The sequence below is a fragment of the Pempheris klunzingeri genome, chromosome 13, assembly GCF_042242105.1.
Source record: "Pempheris klunzingeri isolate RE-2024b chromosome 13, fPemKlu1.hap1, whole genome shotgun sequence".
NCBI classification, from domain to species: Eukaryota; Metazoa; Chordata; class Actinopteri; order Acropomatiformes; family Pempheridae; genus Pempheris; species Pempheris klunzingeri.
Genome location: NC_092024.1, coordinates 9623473 through 9635482, shown reverse-complemented (window position 1 = coordinate 9635482; position 12010 = coordinate 9623473). Strand labels below are relative to the sequence as shown.

Sequence of the window (12010 nt, the reverse complement as noted above, 5' to 3'; positions counted from 1 at the left end):
GATGAAAAAAAAAAAGAAGTGCTTCTGTCTTAAAAATATAACTAAAAAGAAAAGCAGTGCTCCTTCAAAGATGTGACACTGTGCCTAACACTTTTGCATCCTTTATAATGAAATTACTCACAAGGACAAGAAAAGCAACACTCATGTCAGACTTTGAGCCAAACATAGATTACAAGAGTGACTGCAATGCCTGCCAAAAGAAAACAAAGCCCTCAGTAATCCTTTTATACTGACTCCTCTGTACTTCTTCAGTCCAGAGCCGACAGTAGTCTGGGGTTGTACATCATCCCAGATGAGCTCATGATGTCTGCTTTCTGTATGTTTTAAAATACTCAAATAGTGATGAGTGCAAAGTGTGTCTAAGATGAGTCTTTGTTGCCTTTGGAAAGTAGGACAAGTGACATAAAAAAAAAAAAAAAAAAACTTCAAGCTTCTTATTCGGTTGGACAGTTTAGAACTTTTCTATGTGCAGTCTTGCCAAAATACCATCACTGTCTAGCAGCCTCTGCAAGATTTACTTACCTCTGTTTTTATACATGACAGACAAAAAATAGGAGCTATGTTTTTCATATTGTACATGTTGTGTTACATTTACATGTAAGTGTGTCTTTGCTTTTCCATACATGTTACCTGTTATTTTTTTTTTTTTTATTTGTTCAGTTCATCTAGATGCCTGTTGGCCATTACATAAGGCAGAAGCTGCTCTTCCTGTGCTCTACAAACATGCATGTTTAGAGCCACTGTGGACAGATTGGATAAGTTGGGGTTAAAATTAATTGCTGTAGATAATAGGTAGTGTTTAAATCTCCTGAGACACTGTCTAATTAACACGTACAGGTCACTTAAGTCTAAAGCACAAGTCTAACAGCAATGACTGAGCAGAGCCTCATAAGGCAAACACCTACAGCACAGTGTCACTATCATGTCTTCCTCTTCTTCTTTGGCGCAGTGTAGTTGGTGGTGCGATGCTCCAGCCTGTCATATTTATCATGGCCTTCCCTGGGGAGATAATGGAGAATGGATTGATAATTCATCACAATAAATACTTTATATTCATGCTGCTTAACAGTATGGCAGCAGCCTGCCTACAGTTTATCTGGGTCATGGTATGCATTCCAAATCACAGCCATCTTTCTTCATCAGAGCAAAGATTTCCAAGCAAAGCTCCATTATGAGACGAAAGTCTGAATTATTATCGTGCATATCATAATGAATGTATGTTGCTCTACCTGAAGCAGCGGTTGCAGTATAGGTCTCCATCACAGGTGTGACAGCGAAGGGTGGCGTCTTTGTTACAGATGCAGCACCATGGAAGCTCTTCCTCATCACTGTCTGATGACTGATGTGCAACAGCTGCTAGTGAGATCCTATTCTTGGGTGCTGGAGGCTGGGCCTTTAAAAAAACATCAAGGATTATATGCTATTGTCCCTAAAAGCTTGAAATTTATGAATTTGTATTCTGGCTTCTGTTTCATACCGGTTTCGAAGTTTTCTTCTTTTCAGTGTTCTTTGGTCCACTATGCTCTAAGGGTATGTTGTAGCCACTGGCTTCATCCAGTGCAGCCTCTTCAGAGAGCTGGAACAAAAATTAGGAACACAGGAATTTTAAACCATGTCTTCCGATTCACATTACAAATTATTACAATGGTAAAATAGCAGCCTCTTGTGGCCTCTTAAACTGGTCAAGACTGGTTCACAATCATCTTAAAAAGGTGTGATATGAAGTCAGTAATAAGTCAGAAAGCTTGTCATGTAAAATAATCAACATGGCAGTATGAACTTTATGGGCTTCAAGCCCCATACCTGTTTTAACACTCTCATCATGGCTTCTTCCTCAGTCTCCTCCTCACTGTCAGGATGCTGAAAGTCCTCCATAGTAACTAGAAGTGACATGACAAATACAACAGTGACAGATTTATCACACTGAAGACAATCACACTTCTGTCTGAGCCATAATGTTTACATATAGAGCTCGTGGTATATTCTTTGGCATTGTGATGTGAAAATGAGGATGACAGATAAAGGTTAAGAAAGTGGTATATCAAGATCTCTGTGGGTGATGTACCTTTGTCCGGGTCCTGGCCCTTTAGCTGTGCCAGCCTCTTGGCCATGTGGAGGACCTGATCCTGGGAATGGCGCTCCTTTCTCAGCTCCTCCATGGCCTCATCCAGCAGACGGGCCTTCTCAGTCTCCAGCTGCTTGACCGCGTCCTGGTTCTCCTCCAAATTCTCATCCAATGTTCCCCCCTCCCCCTTGTTGAGGTCATTCATACGACCATCTACACCTGCAGAGGGATTAATAGGTTTGAACATGTTTGGGAAGTAGCAGCTAAACAAAGTCAGATTTTGCTGTCAGAATACAGCCGTGATACAATATAATTACTATGTTAAACTGTGATATGACTGCATCATTAATTGAATACATGAGGACTTAATGAGACAAATAACATCTTACTGCATTCAGGATTTGATTGCTGGTTGTCTATGGCAACCTCCTCTGACATCTGAGTGATCAGATCTTTGACTTGTTCAGTCTGTGTCCTGTTATCTGGTGGTTGGTGCACCTGTACGGATGAGCACGGGAGTACATACAGAGGTAAGCAATTATAGCAATCCATTTAGCATGCAGATCCTTCTAGATAGCTTTCAATGCTTTAAACTATCCATGAGTAATACTGCAAGGCTCGAGATGTTACAAACAAGTAGGAAGAGGTTAAGCTCACAGGTGGAGGAGCTTGTGAGGGTGGGGTTTGACCCCGTAGAACTGCCAGACGGTCCTCCATCTCCCCTGTAGACGGCACTGGCTGGGTGGGAGCTTTCAGAGCAGCAAGACGAGCTTCAAGCTCTTTCTCAGAGGGGACGGACTCTGAGGAAGAGGTAAAATGTTTACAATGGCTTTTGCCAAGAGAAAAGATGTTATTTTCTATTTGTCAGATAAATCGACATGGTAGCTAGTGAAAAGCTAATTTCATTACTTGGTGTTGCGTCCTCCTTCAGCTTTTGAAGCCTTTCAGCTATAGCCTGGTCTTCTTTACTCAGGCCTTTGGTTGGTACATGGCCTGCCTTGCTGCTCCTAATGCCTCCATGAGCGAGAGGCTGTGTCGACTGTCCCTGCTGTTTGGCTTCAAATGCAGCCACTCGCCTATGGATGAAAAACGAACTTTAGGTATCAGGAAACTGCTGTGTGTGCAAAGGTGTCAGATTTGATCACATACTGACTTTCTGTAATTTTCCGGAGGGGACCATTTTCCAGCACCGTTTGGAGATTCCCCACTAGAAACGAAGAAATAAAATCATCCCGAATGCTTGTTTATTCTAAGTAATAATCACACATATACTCATACTAGCATGGTTTGGCCTTTACCTTGTCAGATTGCCATGGCACTGTTTGCAGACCTTCTGCTGGGTGTTGCCACAGCGAGGCACCACAGCACTGAAAGTCAAACAGCTGGAGCAGAAGGAGCGTCCGCAGCTCTTACAGCCCAGCTGGGAGAATATTGCATCGTAAATTACACGGTTTACTTTTCCTTAAAACGTTTAACATGTACAGATATGCGATTAATATTATCCAGCATGGTCTTACCTCCTTTTTGAAAAGACTGAACTTTGATGCACAACAGTAACAACGGTTGTCCATGCCGACACGTGTAGAGTCATGAGGCGATTAGAATTAACTGGTGTTGCTTTAGTAGGTTAATATGGAGAAGAAAGCAATAATTTCGCAGTTAACGACCTATTTCAGCCTTTCAACGTTGCTACAATCAAAACAGGAAAAGCCCCGGAAATCGAGGTGTGACGTCTATGCGCTGTTTCCTGTTTCTGGTTCCTCCAATCAGCTTTCTCCAAATGCTCTCGCGGTCCTTGTTCAAAACACAGAGCCGACCAGTGGACGCTGCTCCTGCTACAGCGCTGTATCTGTGATAACCTGGAAAAGAGACAAAGGAGACGTGTGAGCGGTATGAAAAAACATCATTTTGTGGATAGTCGGTTTTATTGTCACATGTCACAGGTACATGTCGCTAATATTGCGAACAACGGCAAAAATGTCGAAATAAAGCTAATGTTAGCTAGCTAGTGTGTTAGCTTCCCCACGTCATGCATTCAGTCGTTAACGTTAGAAAAAGGTCAACTCGGTAACGTGAGTTATGTAATAAGTCTTTACCACTTTTAACTCTTATAGATGCCATTAGATGGTAAATCATGTTAATATGGCATGATGGATTATAGTCCTGTGTCCTTACTAAGTTATTACATTAATACTAATACTCTCTTATATTGCCCATGGTCCCTGTGTCTCGGTATCTTTCTCAGTTTGAACACTCAAGCACTCAGCAGTTTAACCCTAAATGGTGCCACTAATTACCATAATGATGAATATAATAAACATTTCAGACATAAAGCTTTATTACATTTCTACTATATTTGGTGGTTTACATCCACAGTTAAACAATGCTGCAAGAAGCTAATCTAAAACAACTGTGACAAACGCTATCCTTATATGATTTTTATTTTATTGATTAATCATCCATACTATATATACTACTGTTAAAAAAAGCCAATGGGACATTTTCAAATATCTTGGCTTGTGGGGCTATTGGCTGGCCAAATCTACAGATGTCCAGTTTACAGAAACAGAGAAAAACTACTAATTTTCAAAATGGGTAAGCTGGAAACAGCACGAGAGGCCTGTTTCCATGATAAATGGCTTAATCAGGGGTGTCAAACATAGGGTGGCTTTGCAAAGTGTAAAAATTAGACATTAACTGCTATTTCAAATTTGTCCACTGTTCAGTAAATGTTTTGTTTCTTTGTGGATACACTGTGATCTGTAAGTTGTAATGCACGTCTGTAAATGATAAACTGAGGCATAATGTTGAAATTGCACTTGTTTATAAATTTGTTAAATATATATTGTTAAAATAGATTAATCAGTATAGACAAGAGCCAGTTCAAGGAGAGAAATAAATCTAAAAGTAACTGATATGTTTGTGTCTGTGTTTCTTTAGGCATCTAGTTGTTGTAATTTCCATAATGGCTGAAGGAGGAGATGTGGAATGGGAGCTAAGCAAAGAAAACATCCAGCCACTCAGACGGGGCAGAGCTATATCGGCCTTACATCAGGCGCTCAGTCAACAACAGGACGGACTCAGCTCTGCCATCGCCCAGCAGAGACAGTATGGATGACATTTTAAATGTTGTACCTGCACTGGTTGACAGCAATTTCTGTGGAACATGTTTTCCCTGCAGTTTTCACATGATGATGGAGGTTTTGTGGCTTATTGTTTCTCCAGGGCCTTTGAGTCTGAACTGCGAATGTATGACGGAGATGATCCACTTGATGTTTGGGATCGGTAAGTCGGATAGTCAGAACATGGGCTGCTGTTAGATCTGAGAGGTTTTGTTTTTGAATCGTCCTGTGGTCCTGGTCCTGTCTTTTACAGCTATATTAAGTGGACAGAGCAAACTTTCCCTCAGGGAGGAAAGGAGAGCAACCTCACCACACTGTTGGAGCAAGTCGTGAACAGATTCACAGAGGAAAAGAAATATCACGATGATCTGCGCTATGTTGACCTCTGGATCAAATTTGTACGTGTTACATTTAAGCCTCAGACTGTTTTTGCTACTTGGACCAACTCAGCAGCACTAATAACATGCATGTATATTGTGTGTCTTTAGGCAGAGCACTGCCCAGAGCCCTTGGATATGTACAGGTACATGCAAGCGCAGCTAATAGGAGTGAGACAGGCTTCCTTCTACATCGCTTGGTCTGAAGAATATGAGAATCAGGGAAACTGTCGCAAAGCAGACCTGGTCTACCAAGAGGGATTCAAGAATTGTGCTGAGCCGCATGATAAGCTCCTACAGTTTCACAAGTATGGATTCATCCAGTACAGTTTAAGGTGTAGTTTGAAAATGCAAAATACTGGCATAGTTAAAATCTTCTGTGTTGGTTTTCGTAGGGCTTTGCAGGCACGTGTGTCCCGACAGGTGATGATGAATGTGGAGGAGGGCGATAGTGATGATGAGCCCAAACAACCTGAGAGAGTTTCTCTTGCTGACCTCAAGCATAGAGGGAAGAAAAAGGCCATCGCCCCCATCAACAGAACTGGGCCTGCAATCAGAAGTAGGCACATGAATATACAAATAAAACCTATGTAATTATTTTGAGTTGATGCTACCAGTGCTCCGGCACCTTTAAATATTTTCATTTCATTTTCATTAAAAATGTGTCATTTTAATTTTGATGTTTGATGGGTTTTGTGATCAGGTATTTCTGGAGGCCTTCAGTCACACACCGCCCCCGCTCTCAGCAATGCTTCAAACAGTCGGTTGGTGGTCTTCGATGAGAACAGGACTCAAAGTGCTGGCCCCTCAGAGCCCAAGCCGGAGGCGTGGGTGGCCCCTCCAACTTCCAGGGCGAAGGAGAATGAGCAGAAGCCCGAAAGATGGTGTGATGTCAAGGTAAGAGACAAGCCGGTGTTGTGTTAGTTGATTTGAATGTGTCGAATGTAACCCAGTGATCTAAATGTAATGTGTATGTACCATAGATGCCCCAGAAGTCCAAATTTGGGCGCACTGTTATGGCCCCGCCACCTGCTAAACCCACCTTCCAACCTTTTGTTGAGGAGTCAGACCAGCCTCCGGCAATGTGAGTGACAACAACAGTCTTTTATCTGCAGTTTTAATTAATTGTTTATTTGCTGAAACTTAATTTACATCACACATTCAGGTTTGTTAGAAGAAGAAGCAACATATTCCTGAAATTGATGACTAGCACTGAATTAACAGTTTTGATAATAAAGTCAAGCATGATTTGTCGCTTTTCTGTTTTATATAACTGTAAAAAATATATAGGACAAAATAATCTATACTACATTTTGGGTTGTGGTCAGTTGACATCCATCATTAGTTTTGGTGTTTTCCTAGACCACAAAATTAACTGAAAAACAAATAAATTATTCACTAATAAAAAAACTCATATTCTTGCTTTTATACTAAGTTATGGTGGTGTTGATCTAAGTTTTGTTAGTAAGCCGTCTTGGATTTGCTTTGGCATCTTCCCTCTACCCCCCCCCAGGACTCCATGTAAGATCAACCCGGCAGTGAACACAGTTTTATCGGCACGTAAGCCCTGCAGGGAGGAGACTCCTCTAAAGAGACTACAGGAGCACCATCAGCAACACAAGGAAGCAGAATCAGGAAAACCACAGGAGCAGAGCATGTACTGTAAAGAGCTGCTGCTCAGCGGAGCCACTGAGTTCTGCTTTGAAGAACTGCGTGCTGAACGCTACTTCAAAAAGATGGCACAGGATTCACAGGAGGTCAGAGGTCAAGACGACCAACCCAGTGCCAGTATTTCAAACTGATGCATCCAGGAGGACTGACAATTCAATAAGTTGTTACAGATTTTTACCTTTTATTTAGACAAGATTTTATCTGCAGGCTATCATGTAATTACTGCTATGCATTGTTTGTCATCCTGTTGTAAATATTTTGTTTAGAGAGATCCAGAAAAGACAAAAGGGCTAAATCTTTTTAGAGACCCTTTGGACTGAGGACACAGTATGTTAGGTCTGTTGGATTCATAAAATACGGCAGGTCGACCAAATAATGGCAATACCTGTAAAGTGTAATTTAGTCCAGTACAAAATACCACAAACTGACAATATCGTTGAATAAACATCTACACAACATGGACTTCACAACAGGATTCAAAGGGCGACTGGATTGTTTGTACTTTATGTGTCAACTGCCTGTAAATACTAAACACGTTTGTGAACCACATTAACCAATTACTCCTAATTTTACTCTTGTTCTGTTCATCCATTGTTTCTTCTGTGTGCTGCCTTTTTAGGTTGATCTGACTCGTTCAGTATTTCTTGAGCAGATGTTTCAGTAAAAAAAAAACACATTCGGAGGAGGGCTTCAGTGAGGTGATTCAGCTGGGTTTTATGCCACAGTCTGAGTGAACTGTCCCTTCGAGGCCATCTGTCATTGATGTTCAATAAACCTGTTAAAATGTCTGACTGATGACCAGTGGAATTGTTTTGTTTTTTGTTTTAGACAGAGGATTGTAGTAATGCACTGTCAGCATGTGGGGGAAAGCATGGATTGTATTCCTAGTAATGGTATTTGGATTACTAATGGGGCGCAAGAGCAATTTAGTGCTGACTGTAATCTGTTGGTGCGGTTTTTAAGACTCAAAACTGGTGGGCATGGGTAAAAACAACAGACATGGCCTGCATTTAAACAGTTGTAAATGGCTTTTTTTGCTACTTATTCTAATGAAGTAACTTAATTCAGCAGGGTGTCCTCATGCTTTTAAAGGAAGCCCAACTCTCACCAGTCATAAGACTTTTATGAGGAAATCGGCTGGCCTCGTGTTAATCATTGTCCAGGAGAGGTTACCCAGAAGCCTGCTGACGAAAGCAGTGGGAGTAAACCTAATCTACGGTGATGATGGGCCGTACTTCACACACAGGCAGCTCACAGGGCAGACTTTGATGAATGGCTGGAAGATAGGTGATTGCTCATTAGCAAGTGAAATCCACCCATTGCTGTTGTGGGCAGGACGGAGCTCGGTTATCCCCAAGAGGTCACTATCCTGATGTACTATGGCACTATGGAGTGTTGCATGCAAACGGACCACTGGAGGAACAGACCTTAATCTCATATTGGAAATATGACGCTGCCAGCCAAGATCCTCTCAACTGGTGAGTTCCCAAACTGCCTACATACATTTTGGCTTAGCATTGAGAGCAGCTGAAATTTAGTGATAAGTGATATGCAACGTGATGCACTTCCATCATAACAACACAGCATAACCACATCATAATGCATCCTCTATGGCTCACTATTTGGCAGGACTTATTAAAAGCTCATCCCATGGAAGCAAGCAGCCAGTGACTCCGACGGTGCCTCAGACAGAAAATCCATAGCTTTCTCTTACTGCAGTGGACAGATGGTTCAGAAGCTACCTTTCCTTAATGCGCTTTAGACAGGCCCTCAGAGAAGAGCTTTTGTCCAGAGCTGTTACTTTGATGGACAAGAACACTCAGGCTCTGTATGGACCGTGTTTCACATTCAGAGCTCTTAACCTATTTGTGTGCTTCATACTTACATGCACCAGTTCACAGAAAGTTTCTGTGCCAGAGCCTCCACAGTACTTCCCTTAGAGGTCAGTACACATTTAGCATTGAGGTGAACTGTACTTGGCTGCCCAGGCGATGGAGAGGGGAGAGTCTGCAAAAGTGCAGCAGCAAATGAGACCCATTTCCTACAAACAAAAAAGGTATGAAAGCCCATTTCTGCGAGAAAAAAAACATGTTAGTCATGATGAAAATAACTTCATTCATACTAGCTCAAATGCCCATAGCCCATAATGTTGACCTCCTACATCTGAATTTTTGATTTATTAAATAAAATTGTATCAAAATTGTGTTAATTTTGGTGCAGGATGTTTCTTTTATAGCATAATTGTGATTTTGTGAGCAGCATGCTTGACTTACTATCCACACAACATTTGATGTCCTGTCTCTGTTATATCCTATATTTTGACTTAATGAATCAAAATAGCATCAAAATGACGACTATCTTTTCTCGTATTTCTGATTTGGTAAATCAATATTTGGGATTTTAATCTCATAATTTTGACTGACTCCTATTTTCCATCTAATATTTCATCATTTTGTCTCACTTAAGTTTACCTCCTAATTGCGACTGACAGTAAGTTGAAAATTTCTGCTTATAAAAAGATTATTGTCTGCTTTTTTTCTTTACTGGGCAGAAATGGGCTTCCATATAAAACACTACTGGCGAGCAAAAAAGAGAATGACAGGGCTTTGTTTTAATTTCTACTGTAGTTGTCTCACTCTAACAGAATTAAAATGGATTTATGGGTCATCTGGAAATGGATTTTGGCAAGAAATTACATTTGCTTTAGCTGTATAGGCTGAACCCTGATGACCCCTGGTGTAATCCTCACAGATTCATCCTAAACAATAGAATGAATTGAAATGCAAACAGTTAAAGCAGTGTCACTTATGCTGCCCCAGGGCTTTCATTTTAATAACACTGTGCCTTAAGACTGCTGTTGTCACTGTAAACCCTTTTTTACATTACAAGCTATTTTAACACTGTTTTCAGGAGATGCTTTAGCAAGATCATTAAATCTGACAGTGAAGCTGACAAATACATTTGAATAGACCCTTTTATCCCTCTGTGATCTAACAGAAGTCTTAGTTACCATTATAATGTCTCTCCACAGTGAGATGCTAAAAAAAAAACTGTAACTACAGAGACAATGTGCAACATATATAACTCACATACTTCACACAAGCAAGCCAAATTAAGTAATTATAAAAATATGTTAAAAGAATAAATGAGTATTTCAGACAGGACAGGCAAGAAACATACTCTTTTACACACCGTGTAAAACATTTTGCATTTGCTGTGTTTGTTGAAAAAAAGTCAGGTTCAGTAAACTGGATCATGAAAGCATACTGATGTCTTTAATTGACCCTTCCAGTTTTCCCTTATACTGACCGAGCAGGGACATGAGTGTGAGTACATAAATGGCTCAGCAGAAACCTGAGGAGCTGAGAAAACAGGATGGTTTTTGTGACAACCACCATTTTTCGCAATAAAAACTCCTATTACAAGGCCGTTTGGTTGCTGTTTGCAGCTCAGAGAGAATCGGAAAAATAAGTCATGCGAGGCAGTAAAACAACATACGATTCCATTAAATATCTGTGACAATAATGCTGACAAGTAAGAGCGAAAGAGAGGGAGGGGTCGTGTCTGCTATACCCCCCAACAGGCAAATCTGTCATTGTTATGCAGATCGGTTCAGTGGAGCCTTTTTCACTCGAGTTTATTTGATGTGTAAGGAGGACCATCATTAGTTAAGCCTGTTATAGTGCCTTTGCATGCGTCTCTCATATCAAAATGCCATGTATTACACGTGTGCCCTAAATCTGGCTTGTTCCGCAAGCAATTTCTGCATGACTTGACCCTAATACATTTTCCTGCTTTGTGTCTAGTCTTAGCTGCTGTATAAATTATTCAGGAAATGATTGTGGTGAAGAGAGAGGGGAACGTTTCAGTCAAGTAAGAAGCGTGCTAGACTGGGGCAGTGTTGTAACTTTAGTTTCTTGTGCCCTCATCCACAAAGATTTTTGGGTCACAATGGACTCAAAAGAGATTGTGAGGATGAGGATTGCACCCTCTACAGAAATAGCTCCACAACAAGCCCCCCCAACCCCCCCCTCGACTCCCCCCCCCCCCCCCTTTTTTTTTTTTTTAAACACACACACGCAGATACAACAACCCCTTCTGCCATCTGCCATCCCTGACGCTGTCATTCCATGGATAATGCATTTGACTGAACAGCAGCACGCTGGCTGAACACAGCACCCTCGTGCTCTTGTGTCACCCACGTTGCGTGTAAAGGAGACAGAGGGAGGGATGGAGGGCAGGGAGGTGGATGAAAGGTATCCCAGGTGATGAGGTGTAGAGCAGCCTCTCCTCTTCTTACAGTCACTGGAAACCAGCTTAAACACACACACACAGACACACAGACACAGAGACACATGCACATGCTGCTATCAATTCTTTTGCAGCCCAATGAGGGAGTGGGAGGAGGCATAGAAGGAGGGAAGTGATAGAGAGAGAGAGAGAGAGAGGGAGAGGGAGGTGGGAGAGAGTGTGTGTGTGAGAGAGAGGGACACAGTGAGCCAGAGAAGGAGAGGGAGAGGGGGGTGGAAGAAGCTGTATGGGGCCGTGATATTCTCTCCTCCTGGATGCTGCCTTTCCTCTTCATGGCTTTGTCCCTTCTTTGTACGGTCACCCTGTGTCCCCAGGAGCAGGCACCGTTACACGGACCAGCACTCAGCCACGGAGCCGAGGATGAATCAGCCCCAACAAAGAGCCTTTGAGATGGCACTGTGTGCTTCTGCCTGGAGGGAGGAACGCATCAGGCTTTCCCAGGCAAGCGGCAGCCTGCAGTGTGC

General features: G+C 41.9%; 2 protein-coding genes across 2 annotated transcripts; one reads left to right on the top strand and one right to left on the bottom strand.

The window, feature by feature from the left end:
• Positions 1 to 633: 633 nt before the first annotated feature.
• Positions 634 to 3752, bottom strand: zfyve19 (zinc finger, FYVE domain containing 19). Its single transcript, XM_070842704.1, has 11 exons — positions 3583 to 3752; positions 3364 to 3485; positions 3219 to 3272; positions 2975 to 3141; positions 2723 to 2865; positions 2455 to 2563; positions 2066 to 2284; positions 1804 to 1880; positions 1478 to 1576; positions 1230 to 1387; positions 634 to 999 (listed from the first exon to the last, which is right to left on the bottom strand). The coding sequence occupies exons 1-11, from the start codon at positions 3634 to 3636 to the stop codon at positions 921 to 923; spliced, it is 1281 nt and encodes a 426-aa protein (XP_070698805.1). The 5' UTR covers positions 3637 to 3752; the 3' UTR covers positions 634 to 920.
• Positions 3753 to 3878: 126 nt separating this feature from the next.
• bub1bb (BUB1 mitotic checkpoint serine/threonine kinase Bb) lies at positions 3879 to 8023 on the top strand. Its single transcript, XM_070842681.1, has 9 exons — positions 3879 to 3955; positions 5006 to 5173; positions 5291 to 5350; positions 5441 to 5585; positions 5676 to 5872; positions 5960 to 6123; positions 6268 to 6461; positions 6548 to 6648; positions 7078 to 8023. Exons 2-9 carry the CDS (start codon positions 5031 to 5033, stop codon positions 7364 to 7366), a joined length of 1293 nt encoding a protein of 430 aa, XP_070698782.1. The 5' UTR covers positions 3879 to 3955; positions 5006 to 5030; the 3' UTR covers positions 7367 to 8023.
• Positions 8024 to 12010: the final 3987 nt, after the last annotated feature.